Genomic DNA, 23,044 nt, shown 5'->3' on the forward strand with positions numbered 1-23,044 from the left:
GACGCTCGCGCAGAGCTCCCGGAACACTACGGCTTTTCCTCTGTATCCCTCCGCCTATCTCTGATTATTTATTTTAGCGTAAAGCTAAAAGCTGTTTTTTTGTTTTCCGTTTTTTTGTTGTGAGCGGGTTATTTTTCCCCCTCTTTCCCCGGTTCGTTCTAAGCGGGGCGTTTATTTGTTGTTATGTACCTTTCGGGACCGCGCTGTCGGCTCCTTACTTTGATGTGCGCACTTAAACCCTGAGCACAGAACATATTGGAATCGCCCGGAGGAGGAGATCCGCCGAGTGGCTCTGTGTGAGAGAGAGAGAGAGAGAGAGAGAAACACTGAGGACTGAGGACCTGTTTATTCTTCTTTTGGGACCAAAAAAAAAGGCGCCTTTTTGTTTCTACAGCGCGGAGAACGGGAGGCCGAATCTAGCGGATTATTCCTCGCTGTGGACTGTTGTGTGTTTTTAGGAGAGTTTCCCAGTCCCGTGGATCGATGGTGAGTTACCGCAGACTTTATGTTCTTCGCCGCTTTGAAGCGCCGCTCGCCGCCTTTGAAGCTGCGCGACTGAAGCCGAGGCGAGGTCCCTGCTTTTGTTTGAAAAACTGAAAAGACGGTTTTTTTTTGTTGTTGTTATTTTTTAAACGCGACAGCTCGAACCACTCGGTTCCGACGAACTTTTTATGTGGAATTCCGCCCCCTGAGACCCGGAGAGAGAGGGAGGGAGGGGGGCGAAGGTTTGAAGTTGAATGTGGCGTTTTTAATAAGCTCCAGAGTTCTGATAAGATACGTATTCGAGCTTTTCGTTTAGAACTGAAGCAGGGTTCGGGGAGGGGGTTGGTTTCGAAGATGCGGTGTGAGTTAAGGGTCCACGGCTGTGTTTGGAGGAGAAGTCCCGGTTCTGGGGTGTTTCTGAGCGGTTCAGTGGACGCTAACGCTGCGGTAGAGAGAGTTGTGTCCGTACCACAGCTGCTCCATTCATCCACCGCCGAGACCCTCACACTGCCTTATCACTTCATTTCATTCTGAAGCGAGTAGCGTTTCCACGGGGCGGAGGAATACCGATAAGCGGCCGGTGTGCGCCTCAGACACGGTGTAGTAGCCAGTAGTAGGTTCCCAATAGACTTCAATAACGCCGTGTGAGGACCTACTTGTCCACAGCGGATTATTCTCAGAAATGTACAGTGCTGGAAAGGCTTATTAAACACAAGAAAGCCGAGGTTTTGTGCGAGAACCGTGTCGTAGCCGGAGGTGAAGTGTGAAACGGTTGTTGTGGAGGAGGACGAGGGGGGGGTCAGTCAGCTCTGAAGGTTGTTACAGTCGATGATACACTGGAGAAAGTGTCGCTTTGATATCAGTCGATCCTAATGATCACCGAGGCTTAACGTCGATTAAACACACGGCTCTTCTTCCTCCTCAAAGAAAGAAAGCAGCTGCGCGGGTGAAATCTCTACAAAGTTCCTCTAAAGAGTCATTTATTTCAGTGAAGATTAGCTGGTGTTTACTTGTGCTGCAGAAGGAGCCCAAAGTTAACTGGAGAAGTTAAGAAGGTTGATGTCCTATGAGCACAGGAGGTGTTATGAGGTTGGAACCGAAGGAAAACATTTTAAAGCAGCCCCCAAAGCATAGTTTGTTGGTTTACGTTCAGTTAAACAGGGTGAGTTTGGGTCTGTAATAAAACACAGCCCCTCACAGCATCTCATCGTATGGTTATTTACTGGGGGTTTGTTTTGTTGGACACTGCTGAGGTTCCTGTTCACAGCTCTTTTAAAGTTGGGGTTCCGTGTTAAAGGAGTAATGCCAAACGGGGGATAAACACAGTTATTACAGTTAAAAGTTCCCCAGCAGAATCCACTTCAGATGCCGCATGTTTCTTTGGTAAAAGTGCGAGAGCTTGTTGCTGAAAAATCCTGTTGGGGAAGGTTTTTCTCGGCGGTGAGTGTCTGACTTTGAAGTTTTTGGGGCGGATCTGGTTTTGATTAGATCAATACTTTTTTTTTCTTCCCTCTTTCTCTTTCTTTCCCTCTCCCCCCTCTGTTTCAGAAAGGAGACGGGCCAGAGAAGGAGCTCCCCCGCTGACTTGAGAGAGTGAGGAGATTAGAGCAAGAGCTCAGAAGAAGAAGGAGGAGGAGGAGGAGGGGAGGCTTTGCTGCGGCAGAGCCTGAGCCATGAACAGGGCGCTCACAGACCCTGTGGTCAGTAGCTTCAGAGAAGATGCCCCTCGACCCCCGGTTCCGGGGGAAGAGGGAGAGGCGCGATGCCGCGACCCCAGCGAGACGGCCGTGATGAGAGCCAAAGAGGCGGCTAGGGCGCTCCCTCCGAGGGGCGAGGAGGGTCTCGGGGAGCCAGAGGGCAGCGCTTCGCCGGACTCTCCTCTGGCACGGTGGACCAAGTCTTTGCACTCGCTCCTCGGGGACCAGGACGGGGCGCAGCTCTTCCGCGCCTTCCTGGAGCGTGAGAAATGCGTGGACGCGCTGGACTTCTGGTTCGCCTGCAACGGATTCAGGCAAATGGACCTGAAGGACAGCAAGACGCTGCGAGTGGCCAAAGCCATCTACAAGCGCTACGTGGAGAGCAGCGGAGTGGTGGCCAAGCAGCTCAAACCCGCCACTAAGACCTTCATTAGGGATAACGTCAAACGGCAGCAGATAGACTCTGCCATGTTTGACCAGGCTCAGACGGAGATCCAGATCACCATGGAGGAGAACGCCTACCAGATGTTCCTCACCTCCGACATATACCTCGAGTACGTGCGCAGCGGCTGCGAAAACGCCGCTCACGTCAAAGCCGGCACGCTGGCTGGGCTTAAGCTGATCTGCGGCGACCTGCCCACACTCAACGAAGAGGAAGAATGGAGTTGTAACGAGTTTAAAGCCAAAGCGCTGGCCGTGGTCGGGCTGTCTGCTAAATCGCTGCGGTCAGCTTCTACGCTGAGGACTGTGGAAGTTCTGGAGAAAAGCTACAGGTAAAAACTCTCGCTCAGATTCGTTCACCCGTCTCCCACGTGAATGTGTCGTTCATGTCTTATTACATTCAGTCATTTGGGACTTGAAAGGAGGGATGAGACGAGGCTTATTCTTCACAAGTCTAGGTGCTTGTTGCTCTCCACCTGGCTCGCATTACTCTGAGCCCTCTGCTGGCTACTTTTAAACTGTTGGGTAGACCTTCCTGAGGAGCTTCACAAACATAACAGACCTCCAGGCGACGGAAAGAGGTGTAATAAGCTGTTTTTTTAGGAGTGAGAACGTGTCTTAGCTCAGATACATATAGGTTAATGTATACCTTTAAATGAAGTGATAGCTTGTTAGTGCAGGGTAGGGGTGGACGATACGAACACAAGTAATGTTATGATCCTTGAAGACGTTTACGTGTAAATTATCGTTAAGATGTGCTCAGAAAAACAGGGTGATGTTAATGAAATATTGTCATGTCCCCTATAAACAGCTCGTGTAAAGTTTGGGTTCAGCGTGGCTTCTGTTTCACAGTGGTGGCTTATCAAGGAGTGCACAGATTTAATGGTTGGAATCCTTAGTGATAAGCAAACTGTGCAAAGTCTGAGTTCGTAGCTCTTGCCCTTCTCAGACCCGTAAATGAAGAGAGGCACTGAGAAACAAACGAGTATCCCAGCTCATGTCTCAGTGTTAATTGCTGTAGATGGGGAGGGGATCTCTCTCTCTCTCTCTCTCTCTCCTACATCTGGGCCATTTTATTCTAAAGCATGTGGAACTCATTTCTTGTTTTTTCCCTGTTTCTCTCTCCTTCTTTCTTGCATTCTTTCTCTCTCCCTCTTCCATTTCCCTTTCTCTCTCTCTCTCTCTCTCTCCCGCTCAGTCGCCCCTCGAATTCAAGTTATTTTTGAAAAGAAAAGCCACAGCCACTCACTCTCTGAGTCACAGAGCCCTGTTGCCTTCATCTATTCTGTTTCTGATTTCTCATCTTTTCTCCACTGATTTCTGCTCCCTCCCCACTTTTATCTCTCCTCTTCCCTCCGCCAAAAAGAGGGAAGGAAAAAAAAAATCCCAAGGATGGAGACTAAGCATACTTTCTAAGCAGAAAAGGAGAGAAAGGGAGGAGGAGGGGGGGGGGGGGTTCCTCATGAAAGAAAGGATGAATGAGGGGGTGAGGAAGGGGGGAAAATGCGAGCCCAGCTGTGCTAAATACCTGACTCTTTGCGAGAGCCTCCAAAGGTCAGGTTTGAGCTGGGGCCGCAGGCTGCAGTCATGCTGTTTCTCTCCTCGCAGCCCTCCTGCCAGTAGGCATTCTCATAAAGGAGGCCCTTCTCTTCCCCCTCCTCCTTCTCCTTCCCCCCCCCTCTTCCCTCTTTTCTTTCCACTCTCTCATGTTCTCTTTCTCTCTCGCTCTTGATTCCTCAGATCTTTCTCTCTCTCTCATGCCTTCTTTCGGTCCGTTTCCTTTTCGCACGCGTTTTCCGGTCTCTCTGTCTGTCTCTTCGTCCGCCTTCTTCACTCATTCACTTCTTCACCCGGTTCCTCCTCGTGTCCTCTTCTGCAAACGAAGCAGGAATGTGTCGCAGCGGGGCAGGAGCACGGAGAGGAGGGAAGAGTGAAGGGCAGGGAGGGTGTGGGTATCTGGAAGTGTCTGGAGGTATGTTGGAAGGAGATGAACGGCATTTATCAGAACAAAAAAAGGGGAAAGAGAGAAAGGGTGCAGACAGATTGTTCAGAGGCAGTTGGGCAGAGGCTGGGTCCTTTTGCCTAGCCCCCAACAAAAGGCCCCAGATATGCTGTTCTGAGGGGAAGTAATGCTGGTAATACACACAGCTGTACTGCACACTACCACCCCCCCCCCCTTTCACTGTTCTCCCAGCAGCCTCGGGGGGGGAGGGGACATAAAAGAGGCAGAGAAAAACCCACTGAGGCAACTGTGACACATTCTTTAGGGCCCCCAAACTCCGGTGCTAAAACAGCCCCTGGTCCCTCCTCACACACAAACAAACAGAAACGCTCTCGCTGGCTGTTGACTTGCGTTTAGAGGCTGGTATGAGGTTAAAAGATTCCAAAGCTGTCTCCTTGTGTGGCAGCGCACTTAAAGGTGCCCTTCTTGTCAATCCAGGTCGTATAGACGCGGCGATCCAGGGAACCCATTCCATGTGGCCTCCGGCTGCAGTTTCGCCCCCACCACCAGTGCCAACGACAGCGAAATCTCCAGTGACGCCCTGACGGACGATTCCATGTCCATGACCGACAGCAGTGTGTAAGTTCAGCTTCCTTAAATGTAAACGCACGCAGAGAACGCATCCTGAACCCCAGTTAGCTCAGGAACAAAAGCAGTACATGGTGTCCTCTGTCTGTCTTTCTCTCACCCTCTCTCTGCCTCTCTATCTCAAAGTTTCTTCTCTTTCCGCCACTCAAGAAGCTCAGCGCAGCCCCAGCTCCCTCCGGTGTGTTTCCCCGCACACTGCTCAGATGCTGGGCAAAGGTTAAAATATTTTTCTTGGGCTGTTAGCAGATGTTGAAAGCTTTTGAAAGCCTCGCGTTCCCAGCTCCTCTCTCTCTCTCTCTCCCTCTCTTTATCTCTCTACGCGCGTTTTTTCGGTGATTCATTGTTTGAAGCTGGTAACGAGAGATAACGCCGACCCGCTTGGCAGCCAGCTCTTTAGATGTTATTAATAGGAATGTGCGGAGTCTTGGATGCGTTGTTGTACTGCAGCAAAGGGCTTTGGTGCTGGCATTCCTGCTTTGGGAAGGACTCTGTTGTGCCCTGTCCCTGTCGCTAAATGATACTAATGTCTGTAAACTTGGCCACAGGAAATGCCACTGGCCGCTTTTCCCATTCTTTTTTTTTTTTTCACCCTTCCGATTGCATTCAGTGTATTGGGGGCTTGCTTCATACTAAGAGACCTCTCTTGTTGGGCTTTGCTAAAACTAGTGGCCACCATTATTTATTGTCCCCGCCCATCCCTATTGTCCCCTGACTTGAAAGCGAAGGGGAAAGCTGGCCATGTGGACCATAAGACACTCATTGAGGCGAGCTGGCAGTAAATGAAAGAGAACCAGGCTCACATGGCTTGGGCTTTTTGATCTGCTTCGACTGGGCCCTGGCGCTGGGGGATCCAGTGTCGGTTAGCACGGACGGCGAGAGTCTAGCGGTTTCTGGAGTACGAGAGAGCGTGTCACCTGGGGTCCACAGTGGCCGGGATTAGGGCACTCTCCCCACCACAGCCTCAGCCACCACTACTTCCTCTAGCATTTCAGCCCTAAATTCCAAACACCCCCCCACCCTCATCCCAAACCTATACTCTTCCCGACTCAATGCAACCCTGCCCATGCCCAAAGCGCCCTCCTCCCCCCCGGTCCCCCACCCCCCTGTGTGTGTTAGTGGTGGAGCCAATTGTGCGAGTGCATAGTTAAGTGCAGGGAGTGAGGAATAAAGTGCATGGTGGATGAAAGGCTTAACCGAATCGCTTTCAGCCCATTGTTAGGCAAGGCGAGCTTAGGGGGATAAGAGGGTGGCTGGCTGCTTTGAAAATTACTTGCACAAGTGAATAGGAGATCCCCATAAAGCTAGGCCCATGAAAGAGGCCAGCCTCTGTTCGCCTGACACCTCAAAGGGCTGGCCAGCACGCAGCTTGTGGGAGTCTCTGTGTGTGTGTGTGTGTGTGTGTGTGTGAGAAGGCTGGGCTGATTAAACTTGGGAGATTAATATTTTGGCAGAGGTTGTGTTGCTTGCATGGTTGCTCTTCTTTTCGGTGTGAGGTGTGTGCAACACTTAGAGTGTTCAGACATTGTTAGCAACTCCTTTGTAGCTCCTCAGCAGGCTTTTTCAGTTTAGTTGAGTCTGATGGCATTTAGACCTGTTAATTACACTCCTCTTAATGTGTTTGATACAATGTCAAGCAGTTAGAGTTGACTTTTCCAAAACCCTCACTCTGACAGCTGCTAATAAGCCTCTAAACCGGCGCTGGCGAGGAAAAGGGAGAGCGTTGGCTCTGCAGATCATCTTTAACCTGATAATAAAGTTAATCTTCCCCTCTTTCATCCTCACTCCTCCATCTCCTACGTCTCACTCACTGTTTTTCTGTTTAACGTTCGTCACCGAGGACTCCTAGACAAGGCGAAAGAGGAAAGGGGGAGAGAACACAGGCATCGTTCTGTTTGTTTGGGACTGATTTGATTAGCCGAGGTTTTTTTATTATTATTATTATTATTATTATTATTATTTCAGTTAAAAAGCACAGCACACGAATCTGAATCTCATTTCTAGATAAAGAGAGAGAGAGAGAGAGGGAGGGAGGGAGGGAAGTGTGGGGGGTTGCTTATATCTTATTTATGGATTTGCTTGGACGCTAGGGAATGCTGCTGCGCCGACTTCAAACATTACCTTATCTTACAAACCAGCCTTTTGATGTTGCCGAGATCAGAGGCTGACTGCAGCGCCGCTTGCCAAATGAAGATTGGAGCGCTGGCTTTGTGCGCATGACTGTGAGCTTTCAAAGCCATGCTGGAGACGGCATTTGGGGCTAGGTCAGACACTTCCAAGTGGGAGAGGGGGAAAGAAAAAAGCGTGAAGCAAAGGGAACTGGCCCAGCTTTTAAAAAAATAAGCTGAAGATGATGGAGGAAGATGTCTAGGTTTGAGGAAAGAGAGGGTCCCGAGAGGAGGAGGTGCTCGGGTGGCGTGCTGGTAAAGACTTCTATGGGAGTTCTGTGGAATATTAAGACTTCTGTGGTAGTTTATCAGTAACGTTTTGTAACAGTAACTGGTTTCTCGACTGGAACACGGCTCTCACCTGGCTGTGAATGTTACAGTTACAGCACTTATCCTTAGAAGGAGGCAACAGGTTTCAGGGGGCAATGCAGAGGGCAGCCAGTTGTTTATCTACAGTACAAGTGTGTTGTTATTCATCCTTCTTCACTCTGTTTCCTGGCAGTGATGGGATCCCTCCGTACAAAATGGGCAGTAAGAAGCATCTTCAGAGGGAGATGCATCGGAACATGAGGATGAACGGCCAGGTCTCCTTACCTGCCTTTCCCGTAAGTGTCCGGTCTACACACACACACACACACACACACACACACACACGTCCATACACACCTCCTCCGAAGTGAACTCTTACCGAGTGGGGGACACGGGCTTGGCTCTTGTTGAGATGATGACTCTAAGAGTGTTTGAGCAGCACGTTGATGTAAATAAGGCGTTTCTAAATGAGTCTGTTTTATCCCGGGGCCCCAAAATCAACTCCACTCTTTGATCAGTGGATGAATGGAGCCAGCTCGGAGGAAAGTGACAACTTCCAACAGCGATTGAGCCCCCCCTCCCCTCCTCCTCCTCCATCCCAACCCCCCCTCCTACAGTACCCTCCCTCCCTCCCTCTCTTCCTCCCAATATCTCCATGGGGTTTGTGAGAGAGAGGAAGCTTCCTAGGGTTGTGTATGTGCTGCCTGGACAGCTTCAAGAAGCCAAGCTTTTCCTGAAAGCCAGAGTACAGTGACTTTGACCTGTTAGAAGAGACTCAGGAGAGTACATAAGTCATTCCAACCTGCAAACCACCCCCGTATTCCTCCTGCCTCTCATTTCTCAGCTGCTGTCTCCAGCACTCTTCCTCCTGTCATTCTCTCTCTTCTTTCTTCCAGAGCCTCACATAGTGCGGGAATATACATCGTACAAAGTATCTTTTCAGTTTCTCTCTCTCTCTCTCTCTCTCTCTCACACACACACACTCCATACATTCTCAATTCTTAAAGCTTCCTGTGGTTTGACTGTAGTGTGCCCCTAGAGGAAACACTCTAATGCCACAGCTGAACTCCCACAAACCTCCTGTACGTTATTCTCCAGAGAGAAACCAAACAGAGCCCACCAAGATCAAGATAGTGCAGTGCAAAAACAATCGGAATACACTAAAAGAGGTGTGTCCACTGTTCCAGCCCTCGCTCACACATTTGGGGAGGGAAGAAGAAAGAATAACATTGCTGCTGTAGCTCAGAGGTGCGCAGCGTGCATGGGGTAAATAAATTACCTCTGCTCCTCTGATCTCCCTCCGTTTGACTCCTCTCTGTCTCCCCCACAGCCTCTGCTCATCTCCTCATCTTCCTTTCCCTTCTTTTAATCCTTCCTTTTTTGCCAGTCCCTCTCCTCCCCCCCCCCTCCCTTCGCTCTCTCCTCTGTCACCCCCCACTCCCCTGTAGATATGTGACTTTTATTCCTAGATGTAAAGCCACTGTCCTTCCCAGCCCCAGTGCGCGTTTGATATTTGACGAGGGCCCTTTGAAGCGGCTGGCCTTCGCGAGGCCGGGGGCCGGTGGCTTGGTTGCACTACAGAGGGAACAAGCTGCGGCTCCTCCGAGCGTGACCAACTGCTCATGCCGGCAGCAGCCTGTGCCAGCGGTGCAGGCCGGATTGTGTGCATGTGCTGTGTATTTGAGGAAGGGGGGGTTGGGCTCAGGTAGAGGGCAGCTGTGTGCGTTTGACCCCCACCACTCATCCTCATTGTCCTTCTCATTCACCGTGTCCATTTCTCCATTTCTCTCACAGAGGACAAGGCGGCCGCCCAAGGAGATGACCCCAGTGGATCCGGCTGCGTTTGCTGCGCAGCTGATCGCACGGCTGGAGAGGCTAAAAAGAGAACAGGAAACCATGAGCTCCTTGGAGGAGAGACTGCAGCAGATACAGGAGGTCAGTCCATCTCTAAGACCTCTAAATTGTGCCTGATTTAGTGGTGGAACAGCAGAAGACCAGAGCTGTAAATCCATGCACTAAACAGTGTGTTTCTCTTGTCCTTTCGAAGTTAAGATGCTGTTGTTTATGTTTAAATTGTGGCACTGGACCAGGGACATGTTTCACAAAGTGAAAATAAAAACACCCGGAGATGATCTATAAGAGTTGCCTAAAGGTGTGTTTTCCTGCGCATCTGTATCTATACAGGAAGAAGAGCGTGAGGAATCAGAGCCCTCCAGTAGCGGTGGCGGTGCCTCGTCCTCCCAGCACTGCTCCCACCCTCTCCCGCTGCTCACCCCAGGCTCCGTCGAAGAAGACCCGCAGGCGATATTGGACGAGCACCTCTCCCGAGTGCTCAAGACACCCGGCTGTCAGTCGCCCGGAGTGCCCCGCCACTCGCCCCGCTCACGCTCGCCGGAGCTGAGGCCTCTGCCCCGGGGTGGGCCCGGTGGACCCCGGCCTCTCGGTGGACCCATGCTGGGCAGTTACCTACCCGGGCGAGCGTTTGTGTCTCGGCCGTCCACCAAACACATCCATCATCACTACATCCACCATCACTCCACGCCAAAGAGCAAGGAGCAGATCGAGGCTGAGGCAGCGCAGCGAGTACAGTGCCTGTGCCCAGGGGTCTCCGAGTGCTGCCCCTCGCCCTATACACGCAGTCGCAGCCTCGGCCGTGAGCAGGGAAGCAGCCCAGCGGAAGGCACACTAGGGTGAGCCACTTCACTCTGGGCTTATTCGGTTATTGATGCTAAAAATCTTTATTCTGATTCTTACAGTTTTTTTCTTAACAGCGAGGTACCTTTCAATTTAGTACAGTGCAATTACCTCATAATAGACGCATTAAAAGGGTAGAGATATATCCGTTTATTCAAAGGCAAATAGACATATTTTCTACACTTCATTGCAGATTGAACGTTTGTTTTTCCATCTCCCAGATGTTCCAGTGCTTTGTCCAAGCGTCTCTGCAAGTCCGGTGAAGAGGTGAACAGTGAGGGTGTAGAGTCGGGCACTCCAACACTGCAGCTGCCCACTGACAGCGCCGACCGCTCGCAGAACGTCTGGCAGTGGATCTTAGAGAGCGAACGACAGGCCAAGCACAAGCCCCACAGGTCAGAACTCCCACAATCCCACAATGTCCCAAAATCAATCCAATCCATGTCATTGATAGAAGTTTGACGGCTTGCTGCTTGTGTCTCCGCAGCACCCAGAGCACCAGGAAACTGTACGCTTCCGACTCAGTGCGCACTCACACTTGGGGCGGTGGTGGCAGCAGCGGGCATCTACGGGCGCACCAGCCTGCACACCCCTTTGTCCAGGACCCGGCCATGCCTCCTCTTCCTCCACCCAATACCCTGGCCCAGCTCGAGGAGGCGTGTCGACGCCTGGAGGAAGTCTCGAAACCCCCCAAACAGAGGTAAATAAAAACGGATGACCCACCAGCAATAGTTAAATGGCCAGCGTGTGTAAAGATGGAGACGTAAGGAAGCGCGAGACTGTGGAAGGCTTTGAGGAAGAGGCCAGCAGTGTGTTTTCAACATTTCTCATGTTCCAATGTGATCCAGCTAACTTCCTTTGCTTTCTGAGCTCTGTTGAAAGTGAAATCACATCCTCATACGCTGAAAGATGTTAATATTTATTATGTGTTGTTATTTCCAGGCATTCAACCCCAGGCCTTCAAAGAGACAAGAGTCACCCAGTGCCTCTCCAAAACGGAGCTGCCTCTCTCCTGAGCCAGGGCCCTCAGACTGACGAGTGAGTATCCCGCCTTGCCTCTGTTCTTATGCCCATACATTGACACTGGATCCTTTCGCTGCACTCTGATCCATTGTTCAATAATGTACAATACACACGCGCACCAAGGACAGGCGTATGAGCCCGGCTTCTTCAGAAGAAGGCTTCTCTTTTCCCTTGCTTCAAAAAGACCTGCCGTCTTTCGCCTTGCTCTCTGGCCCGGGCCTTTTTTGCATTTTGAAGCACAAGGCCACAGCCACCTGATGGCCGAGTCCCCACCCCTTTTTTTATTCATTTTTAATTGGATGACCTTCACTCCGCCAGCTGTCTAGGGTGAGCAGGGCACTTTCTGAAGTGGCCGCCACAAAGCTCAGGAAAAGAAGGGCAAGGGATGGAGTGGGGGATGAATTAGTCAGCGATGGCTTTCGGACAGTGACTGTCCGGCTTTCGTTCCCTCTGTCACCAAACCTGTAGTGGCCCTGAAGATATCCACACCTTGTCTTTGTCGGATCTGTGTTGGTTAATGGTGGTTCATTTCTTAACCACATACTTAACTGATTGATAAAAATAGCTTTATTTCTGTGGCGTTTATTGTCGTCCCTAACACTTCTTTTTATTGTGGATCCCACAGCCCAAAAGAGCCAAAGAAGCAGCCCGGCAGCCACGCCCCCACCAGCTCCGAGACGGTGGTCACCTACTTCTTCTGCGGCGAGGAAATCCCGTACCGACGCATGATGAAGACGCACAGCCTCACCCTCGGCCACTTCAAAGAGCAGCTCCGCAAAAAAGGCAACTACAGGTACACACGTGTCCCTGTTTGTTCAGTGTGGGTGCTGGTCAGGAACAACCCAGCGGGGCCAGAACCTCCTTAAGATATAAGCGAAAGGAAGCCAGTTAAAAGAACGGTGACATGGAAAGGCCTCATGAGCTTGATGCGGTCCGGGTGTCAGCCAGTCGTTTCTGTGCTGTTCTCCTGTCGAACCGCTCCAAGCACAGACTGTACCGTTGTGTGTAAACGGAGAATGTTTACTGCGAGCTGTTTACTGGAGTTGGTGGTAGGAAGAGAAGGAGGGAAAAGGAAAAGAGGAGGCAGGGAGGGAGAGAGATGTGGTGGGTGTACAGAAAAGGAAAGAGGGAATTTTAACTGGAGCCGTTTGGTCACATCTGGTATTGATTTCATCGTAAGGCGCACTTAATAAGCACGTCTTTGAAGCCCAGGCCTTTCATTTCATGCACAAAGACTCACACAAATTCTTCACCGATTGTATCAAGCTACATTGCTCTCATGCACTTGTGTGTGTGCGTGTGTGTTTACATAAGGCTATCGTTTTGTTTTTTTTTCCCTTCCAATGGATATTTCTAATTTACATCAAAGGACATCTTTGTTTCTGTCCTGTTTTATTTCAGTGGGGCTTTGACAAATGGCCGCCGCTACTTTTCTTCTTGCGCTTTGCAGCTTTAAAAGCTTATTGAAGCAGACAGACAGATTAGACCGTAAAGATTGGACTTGATAACTATAGCATCGTTCTTATTTCTCCATAAGCCCCTGGCTGACCCAGTCCAGCAGCGAACTGTAAAGATTTAAACCCGGTAAACGGCCCCGTACACAACCACTTCATCTGGCTCCCGCTGCTTATTTCTCGTCTTTAACGGTGGAGCTTGATGTACCTGAGCTCAGGCTCTCCTCCCTCGCCCCCTTCTTTGTTTTTTTCCAAGGTCAAGTGAATTCAAAGCTGATGGTTTTAATAGCAGAAAATGTGTGGAGCTGGGTCATTTCGACATGGCAGCAGTTCAACAAAGAACAGTACTTGCCAGCGCTGCCAGACGATATTGGTGCCAGATGTTGTGAGGAGAAGAATCTTGCCACATAAAATGTGTTCCAATGGAAAGACTTTTCTTTTTTTTTCCTTTCCTTGCTCTTTTTTCTTCGTTCTCTGATTTTTTTTTTTTTCTTTCCTCAAGCAAATAAGAGCTGTGTTTCCCGTTTGAAGATTTTTGTGGGGGAGGATGTAGCCTTTTTTTTTTTCTCAGAAATAAGAATGTAATTATGTGGCATGTCTTACTCTTTTACTTTGTCTCGTATTTACAAAGTTCCACCGAGAGGGACAATAGATCACTTCCGTCTCGGGTGTGTGTTGAAAAACAGAGAAGAAACTTTTCTGCAAAGGCCCCTCATTTGAAATCTCCCTGTATGTTATATGTGAACTGCCTCCTTTCTTTTTAGAAGCAGCCACTCATTCTGCCAGCGGTGTTTGCTGAAAGTTGAGCAATCCCCCCCCCCCCCCCTTGTTCCTGTAGATGTTTTATGTGCATTGTTTGTATGACTTGGTGGAGTCTGCTCGTAAAATGAAAGTTTAACTCGTGGAATTCGAGAACGCACCACGTTTCTTAGCGAACGGGGGCATTTTCCATTACAGAGCTAATTGGAGCAGGCCCCCTACTCCTCACCCCTACTTCTCCCCTGCTGCTTCCTTTTCCGTTTGAAAGGGGAGCCGGAGAGGGGGATCATTGCCTTGTTCTTGGTTTCACAGAGAGAGTGAGGGAGAGGGGCCAAGCCCTGGAGCATGTGACCTCCTGAAGACGATGAGCTTCCTCACCCCGGGTCACACACTCCGTCAACCTGAGAGGTATCTCCCCCTCTCAGCCCCGGCCCAGTCACCAGCCAAGAACAGGGAGAAAGCAAGAGTCAGAGTGTGTGTGTGTGTGTGTGTGTGGTGACATGCAGACATTCCGGCACCCAAAATATCAACCTTTGTGAAAGAAGCCCTTCATTTGACAGCGCTCCCAATTAGACACCAGTAGACAGAGGAACACTGGCGACAAGCAGGAGAGAGAGGAGGGGCGTCAGGATTTAAGCCACCCTCTAATTTAGAGCAAAGCCCCCTTTTTGGCCCAGAGTGGACCTGGACAACAATACGAGGCTGGGGACAGGACTCTGAGGGGCTTATTTTATTTATGGATCAGGTTTGGGCTTTTTTGTGTGTGTGTGTTTTGTTTTGTTTTTAAAGCCATTTCTGTCCTCAGAAAGATCAGAAGCATCTTTCTCCCCTTCAGGAACATGTGTAGTTGGAAGGGATCGGGGCTTCTTTTTGACCTTTGCACATCAGATTGTTACCAATGGCTGCGTGCCTCGAGCCTCTCGTCAGTAGCTCATTTCCAAGGCTCCCCACTGACTCAAGTAAACAATTGCAGATGAACCCAGGACCTGAGGCGAGGGGTGTGTGGGGGGGGGTGTAGGCCGGCCCGCAAAAAAATGATGTAAAAGCAGATGCAGTTTTTAAAGTGTTGTCCTGACTACAGAGCTTTAACCCTTCACGTCCGTGTCTCCGCAGGTACTACTTCAAGAAGGCCAGCGATGAGTTCGAGTGCGGAGCCGTCTTTGAGGAAGTATGGGACGACGGTACCGTTCTTCCCATGTACGAGGGCAAGATTCTGGGAAAAGTGGAGAGAATGGACTAACGGACTCATGGACTGCACCGTCCGCTAGCTCAGGCCGTGCAGGAACAGCCCTCCGCACACAGCACGAGGCTCAAAGCAAAGAAACGGACTTCAACTAGTTTCCCAAGCTAAAGAAATGTTAATATATCCACTACACTTGTTTTTTTTTCTTACTTTTTGGCTCGACAAGCTATTGAAGGAATACTAGCCAATGAAGTACGCCTATTGGTGGAGGACTCCAGCAATGCAGCCTGGGAGATCTTGCACCATTCCTAGCAATTGGAACACTCAAGAGACGCTACAAAGTATGACCACTGTCTGAAGATGCGGGTGACTGTTTTTTTTTTGTTTTGTTTTGCGAAATCCTTTTTATCCGAGGGACTACAGTGCACCGCGAGTGGTGCGGCCCGCTCCGTGGACTGCTGACCGACGTTTAGTTGTGCTAATTGTAGCTGTTTGTAAGTGTGTGCATGTGGGTGTGTGTGAGTGTGTATGCAGAGGTGCTCCTATGTGCACGTTATAATATGCTTTAGTCACAAGTTAAAAAGACTATTAATATTTATTAAACCGTCATTTCCCTCCTGCCCCATGTCCAGCCGATGGACAGACAAGCTGCTTCGTTGAATTGGGAGATCTTTCCAATGTAAACTCATGCATGGACACAAGTCTATCTAGAGTCCCCCCCCCCCCCTTAACTGAATGGACTATGCCAGGAGTCTCTATGCCTTCCACTGAGGACATGACTTCCTTGCTGGATGTTAATCACTTCTCTCGAAGCGCTCGGCTCATTCGGTGATCGCTCCGTTCGCGTCGTGTCATAGTGCCTTTTGAGTTGTTGGTCCCAGGCATCGCACGTGATTGATCGGCCTTGTCCTGGAGGCTCAGGTATAATCCTGGAATGAACAAAGGAAAAAAAGAAAAGCATTGCGGTGTGTTCTTACAGCTAAGACGATCACTTACATGATTACGAACTGCCACCAACCTCCAAAAAGAACAAGGAAGAGAAAGGCCTCTTGATTTGAGCTCTCTGTTTGAACTTGGAATGAGCAGATGCACAGAAGTGGGTTGTGTCCAGTACTGAAGTCGTATCCACAGTGGCAGGAGTGCGCTAAGGCCATACAGAAGCACCGAGCTCCCGGACAGGACATAGTTATGCATTGGCATTGTCAGCAGAGGAGTGTACACTAATGCTAGTGTTTTAGACTGCAGTACCTGTGCCTACATGGATACCATGCCGTGTGCTGCCCTGCTTCAGGGTGTAATATTCCCTTGCTTTTCTAAAGGGGTTTATGTTTCAAAGATTTTTTTTATGCTTTGGATATCTTGTAATCATGATATTCTGGGTTTTTTATTTTCCAAGGCTTTTGTTTTTCTGTTCCACTTAAATGTAAATTATGCATTATATAGAGCATCATTTTAAAGATGACTTGGTACTTTAATTATTGTAATTATGAAGAGATGTAGCCTTTATTAAAATGTTTATATTTTTCAAATGAACTCCCGGGCTTTGCTTGATGACTTTCTCTTTAACTGATCGTTGTGGACAGTGAGTTTGTCTGAGGCTGTGTTTAATGGACGTTTACAGGTAACGAACGGGAATGTAATGAACATAGCGCTGATCTCCTCTCATCCCCACGTCCCAGAGCTTGAAGGATCTGTTGGTGTTGGGCTACGTCTCTCGGGGTGACTGCTGCAGACACGATGATGACAGAGAGCACAGGGAGCCCATCCTGAACTGCTCCCCCGATTGGCCGTCAATGCTGTTCGTTAAAGCGCCGTTCACGACTTCACTCCCTCATGCTGCCTATGGCTTCTGAGCATTCCAAGCTGTTCCCAGACCTGCGCTTAATGAAATACCAGCCCAGCCCTTTCCCAAAGTCCCCGCCATGAGAAACAACTCCTAAACTATAATGTTCTCCCAGGGAAAAAAAGAAAGCCCTCATGGTTCCTTAAGTGTACCCCCACCCCCCCTCCTCCATTGTAGGTGGGAACCTTCGGCGAGAGCTATCAGGTTGTTTTTGGTTGCCTGTTTGGCAAGGAGCGCCGGTGCGTTTGCATAGTATCGTGTGGGAATGGCTTTAGCTGCCTGGCTTAGATCACTGTTTCGAGTGCTCACTTGAGAGCCGAAGGGGGGAGCTTTGATGAAGCTTTTCTTCAGCGCCCTCTCCACGCTTGGGCCAGGTCTCTGCTGCTGCTCGGGGAGGCAGGAGGCAGACTTGCCAGCACCCCGGGTGAGGGCTGGGCCTCTTCCTGGGGCTAATTGGGAGGATTAGATTCAACCCCAGCCCCCCACACTACCCCCCCCCCACCTCCTTTGGAAACTGCAGCAGACAATGCACGTCTTAATGAAGCGCTTCAGACCCTGGTGAGAAATCTCAGGCATATTTGTTCCCATTATCGGCCTTTTAATTCGCTCCCTTGCAGAAAATTAATAAATTCAGCGGTAATTTGGCCACCAGAGCCCTGTTCTGTCTGAGTCTGTGTGTGTGTGTGTGTATGCGATATATATATGAGTGTATGTGAAGAGAGAAGGAGAGTTGCAGTGTATAAAGCTGCTTTTAAACGTAATGCCCAGCTCAGGCCTGGCACGATGTGGTCAGAGTTCCTGACCCTCCCCCCCTCCCCCCCAGCTCTTCACTTCCCATCTCTTAATTGCCCCCGTCATTCCACCCCTGCTCTGTTTTTATAGCTTCCGCCCAAAACAAGTAGATCTCCCACTCCCCAGCGGCGTCGAGGTGGTCTCGGGTGTAGCACGACCCGTTCTGTCCTGATGGTCCCTGACGATCCGGTGATCTTATGAGCCGTGGCCAAATTACAAGACCAAAGCACTGCTCTGTTTCTGCTTCCCCAGCACTGACAGCTATATCTCAGCCCATGAGCTCATTACCGAATCAGGTGAAGTAGAGCAGAAGATAAAAACAAACGGAGTAGATCTGTGGGCCTCCAGCCGTGGATGTGTGAACCGAGGATCAGACGGGCAGCAGTGTCTGGCAAATGGAGGAGCACAACTGCACTCGGAAGACCTCTTAACTGTTTCATTTTCCCTGCTTTGTGCAGGATGGTAATTGGCATTAAGCGAAGCTTTGGCTGGAATAAACAGTGTGATTGTGTGTGTGTGTGTGTGTGTGTGAAAGCGAGCTAAAGCTGGCTCCAATCTCCAGTCCCCCCCCCCCCTCGCCTTACACTGCAAGGCTGGGGACTATTGTGCCACTAGCTTTTGTTGCTCCAAGGAGAGTGTGGCTCCAAACCAGTTCCACGACACAACGGGTCTCTGTTGATAGATTTGTGTGCCAGGTAAAAGGGGGGAAAACAAAACAAAACCCAGAGCTAGGACCGAAAAAGCGGGACAAACAGAAATGACAAGGTTTAGGGGGGCGGTGGTGAAAGGAAGAATAAGGAAGCGAAGGATAAATAGGGAAGGAAGAGGGGGGAAAGGGAGGGAGGGAGAGAGAGAGCGGGACAGAGACTGAGGAGATGGGCTATTGCCAGGAGACACATCAAAGCACTCCCTTGATGTTTATTTTGAATGGGCACTAATGGTTTCTGAAGGCAAAGAATTGCAGGAGGAGGAGGAGGAGATGAAGAACGAGAGATGGAGAGAAAGCAAGGCGTCAGAAAATCCTGCAAGGGCACAAACGTTCTAAAAAAAGGGAAGAAAAATGAAAAAGCTCCGGGTGTGGTGATGGTGGCGGAGATGCTAAGTCCAGGTTATGATTACAACTAAAGAAGCGCTTGCACTTTGAGCGCGCTGCCTCAGGGCTGGGCTGGGTAGGCTGTGTCCCGGCCTGGCCGCGTGCGTCTGTCTTTGTGTGCCTTCAGCTGGGAGATGGACGGTCTGTAAACTTGCTGGCGTTGCTTCATGTGGCCTTTTACCAGACATAGATCCACAGAGGCATGTGTGCTGAGCAGGTAGTGTTACCATGTCCTCTCAGTGAACGCAGGCGAGGGAGACGGCGGGAGAGTGTGTCGTGTCTTTGCTTGCCACCGTGCTGGAGTCCAGGCCCTTCATTAAGTCGGATGCGGTGCTTTGTGTCGAGGCGAGCTGGATAAGGTTGCGTGTGAACGCCTCAGACGAGCCTTTCATGTCGGATTACCTCTGAAACTCCTCCAAAACCCGCCACTGTCCCTTTCCTCTCATCCTCTCCCGACTGCCTCAACACAGCCCCGTTGGGTTCTGCGTTTTTGCGTATGCCGGGCTACATATGTGGGTCACTACACTGGTCTTGATGGGTTTATGTACTGTCTACGTCTTGGTTTTAATGACCATGCACTGGGACAAAAATAAAGTGTGTGATCGTCTACGAATCTCCACAATCGTAGATGTTCCCTTTAAATCCAACATTATTTATTGCTAAGATGTTCCCTTGTGTTAGCTTTGTGTTTCGACGGTACATGACCAGTCTGTTTTAATGAGGGTAGAATATAGTCCTTGACTTTGCTTACACTTCCCAACATCTGGTTCTGTATAATGCAGAAAGCTTTCAAATACTCGGTTAGTACGTTACAGACGTGGACAAATTCGTTGGTGCCTTTCCATGAAAAAAAAAAAAAGGAAGAGCAATTCACAGTTTCCTCAGAAATAACTTGAAACTGACTAAAGTAATTGGCATCCATCATTCTTTTATTCCATGGTTTATACAAATCAGACCATGCTTTTGATTTTTTTTTTCGATGCAGCAGAGTATTTTAAATAATAAAACAAATGAAAATGGCATGGACAAGGTATGAGGCGACTTTAACCTCGTGTGTTGGCACAAGCTTTACTGGAAAAAGTCTGTAGCTCTAAATGAGACTTCTGCACCCGTCGACAGGTAGTTTGACCCACACTTCCTGAGCGAACTGCTCCGGCCGTCTCATGTTTGAAGGGTGTCACAGATGGTTAATAGCATTAAGATCAGGGCTCACAGAGAGCCATTTCAGAACAGTCCAGTGTATTCTTCTTAGACGTTCTCGACTACTTTTTGGAGGACCCGTGACCTGCGACTGAGACAGAGTGTTCTGACACTGAGCAGTAGGTTTTCCTCGAGAATGCCTTAATCATCTTGAGATTTCATTGTTCCCTGCACAGATCGAAGTCACCCCATGGCAGATGCAGCAAAGCAGCCCTCAAACATAAGCCTAGCCTCCTCCATGTTTCATTTTTTCATCTGTGAATATAGAGCTGATGTGACTTGCCAAAAAGCTCCAGTTTTGCCTTCTGTTGTCCAAATGACACTTAGCTAAAGCCATTGTTGCTTGTTCATACGTACAACAGCAAATTAATCTCTTTTAATGTTTTTCTTCAGAGTCTTCTTGGATGGTGGGATCAGACACTGATGCACCTTGGCCTTGTACAGGGGTTGGACAATGAAAGTGAAACACCTGGTTTTAGACCACAATAATTTATTAGTACGGTGTAGGGCCTCCTTTTGAGGCCAATACAGCGTCAGTTCGTCTTGAGAATGACGTATACAAGTCCTGCACAGTGGTCAGAGGGATTTGAAGCCATTCTTCTTGCAGGATAGTGGCCAGGTCTCTACGTGATGCTGGTGGAGGAAAACGTTTCCTGACTCGCTCCTCCAAAACACCCCAAAGTGGCTCAATAATATTTAGATCTGGTGACTGTGCAGGCCATGGGAGATGTTCAACTTCACTTTCATGTTCATCAAACCAGTCTTTCACCAGTCTCGCTGTGTGTATTGGTGCGTTGTCGTCCTGATACACGGCACCGCCTTCAGGACACAGTGTTTGAACCATTGGATGCACATGGTCTTACTGGTGCAGTGTGGAGTTAATGAAGATTGTCCACCAGGCTGCTCCAGTTTAGCCATGAAACCTCCCACACTACAATGACAGGTGTTTCACTTTCACTGTCTAACTCCTGTATTTCATCTTGTGTTTATTTGGAAGGTTGGCTATGTTCCTATGGACCTTAAACCGTCTTAATAATAATCACAACTGTACAGGAACCGCTTGGAGATGGTCTTATAGCCTTTAGCTTTAAAATTCTTGTCCTTTCTGAGCTCCTCAAACAACTTTGTCCTGTGCTTTCTCTTGTCAATGCTGTGTGCTACAAACAGTAGGATGATAATAATACCCATACTTTACCCATACATATTGTCCATACCCATAGTATAAGGTACGGTTAGGGTACAGAAGATGAAGACGGTGATGATGATGATAGTATAAATGGGGTAAATGTTTGAAAACCTGCTCATTCATTCCTTTCTGCTGAAATGAAATGTGTTAAAAAGAAATGAGTCACATTTGCTGCAACTTCTATTGTTTTGGGAACACTTTAGACTCAATGATTCAACAGTTTGGTGAGGGTTTGATGGCATTCAGCCCAGAGAGCTTTTGTGAGGTCAGGTACAGATGTTGGATTAGTGGTTATGTATCACAATCCCCAATTCAACTCATCCCACAATTCCACTGCTCCATGAGGCTTTTTTAATTCTGTAGTCAGCACTGCATTGTGACATTAGATGCACTTTTCCACTACATGGTACCTACTCGGCTCGGCTTGGCACAGCTCAGTTCAGTCCGTGGTGCCTGGTCAGTAGCACAGCTCCCCCTCTGCTGCAGTTTTGCCTCCTTTATCCATTTGATCACCTCTCGCTGTTTGTACAGCTACCTGAGGGAGTTTTTCCTTGCCACTGTTGCCCTTGGCCTGCTCATAGGAGACTTGGACCCGGATCTCTGTAAAGCTGCTCTGTGGCAACTTTCTGTCATGAAAACTGCTATATAAATAAAATTTGATTGATTGATTGATTGATTGATGGGCGGCACTGTCGAGCAGCAGGTAGTGTCACAGTCACACAGCTCCAGGGTCCTGGAGGCTGTGGGTTCGATTCCTGCTCCGGGTGACTGTCTGTGAGGAGTGTGGTGTGTTCTCCCTGTGTCTGTGTGGGTTTCCTCCGGGTGACTGTCTGTGAGGAGTGTGGTGTGTTCTCCCTGTGTCTGTGTGGGTTTCCTCCGGGTGACTGTCTGTGAGGAGTGTGGTGTGTTCTCCCTGTGTCTGCGTGGGTTTCCTCCGGGTGCTCCGGTTTCCTCCCACAGTCCAAAAACACACGTTGGTAGGTGGATTGGTGACTCAAAAAGTGTCCGCAGGTGTGAGTGTGTGTGTTGTCCTGTGAAGGACTGGCGCCCCCTCCAGGGTGTATTCCCGCCTTGCGCCCAATGATTCCAGGTAGGCTCTGGACCCACCGCGACCCTGAACTGGATAAGAGCTTACAGATAATGAATAAATGAATGAATGATTGATTGATACCTGCAGGTAAACACACACAATGAGCCCAGATGAGGAATCTGGAATCTTGCGAAATATAAATCATAACCGTGTCGTGTGTTACTTTGGTCCGATTGTAAATGTGTCCGTCTGAACTCGACCCAGAGGAGGACTTAAATGTAACAGTGTTTCATTTTCTTGTTTTTGTTCCAGACCAAGGAAACTGAACTCAAGTCTGAACATTTCATTTCAACCTTTTCTTTCGGGGATTATAAATGCGGAGTGCACTGTAAAGAGGATGAATTCACTAATTACAGTGTGTGTCTACAAACATTTGGACATACAGTATACCTCTCCCAAATAGTTTCACCTGTTTCAATGAGCTCCACCTCCGGAGTTGGTGCATAGCCTGAGAGCATTTCTTTGCTGCCTTTTATATTGAAAGGTCATAGCCGTATTGTTAAAATACCATTTTGCAGCACTTTCATCAGTAAAGGTCACTGCATATATTCTACCCCAGCCTTGAAAGGTACGGGTTTGCACTCTGTGGCATTGTCCAGTCCGGTGCTCCTCGGAACGACCCTCTTTTCTGGGGGTCGTTTGTGAAAACCTTCCCTTGCCAAGGGTTAGAAAACCCTCTGAAGTGAATACATTGTGTATACCGCAGTACAGATAAAGACCTTGCAAGACGAGGAGGGTTTAGCGGCCTGCGTGATCTCTGCAAACGGAGCATACCATTTTCTGTCGTGGTAGAGATCATGGAGGTTCTCTTAGAAAGGGAAAAGACAGAGCTCATTTGTGTAAACAGCTCTTGATTGAGGTGTTGTGCAAAAACACTTCTGGTATTTGACCTAGACCCTGCTGCATTAGGCGGGTGTGAAGGTGGGTGTATACAGTGTCTAAACAGGCTTTTATCGCAGTGGCTCTTGTGATGTCTTGCTGCAACATAAAAATACAACTCAAACCTCATATTATACATCATCATAGGTTTAAAAAAAATGAA

The 23,044-nt window shown here is 49.1% G+C and overlaps 1 protein-coding gene across 2 annotated transcripts; it reads left to right on the plus strand.

The window, feature by feature from the left end:
• Nucleotides 1-265: 265 nt before the first annotated feature.
• axin2 (axin 2 (conductin, axil)) lies at nucleotides 266-16,293 on the plus strand. Of its 2 annotated transcripts, none has more exons than XM_066641759.1 (11): nucleotides 266-486; nucleotides 2,032-2,953; nucleotides 5,062-5,202; nucleotides 7,879-7,981; nucleotides 9,480-9,620; nucleotides 9,870-10,375; nucleotides 10,601-10,774; nucleotides 10,867-11,079; nucleotides 11,322-11,417; nucleotides 12,028-12,195; nucleotides 14,729-16,293. In XM_066641759.1, the coding sequence occupies exons 2-11, from the start codon at nucleotides 2,157-2,159 to the stop codon at nucleotides 14,853-14,855; spliced, it is 2,466 nt and encodes an 821-aa protein (XP_066497856.1). In that variant the 5' UTR covers nucleotides 266-486; nucleotides 2,032-2,156; the 3' UTR covers nucleotides 14,856-16,293. The 2 variants fall into 2 exon arrangements, with proteins under 2 accessions (XP_066497856.1, XP_066497857.1); XM_066641760.1 differs by lacking the exon at nucleotides 266-486 and adding an exon at nucleotides 1,181-1,923.
• The last annotated feature ends 6,751 nt before the right edge of the window (nucleotides 16,294-23,044 follow it).

This window comes from Hoplias malabaricus, chromosome 13 (assembly GCF_029633855.1).
Source record: "Hoplias malabaricus isolate fHopMal1 chromosome 13, fHopMal1.hap1, whole genome shotgun sequence".
Classification (NCBI taxonomy): Eukaryota; Metazoa; Chordata; class Actinopteri; order Characiformes; family Erythrinidae; genus Hoplias; species Hoplias malabaricus.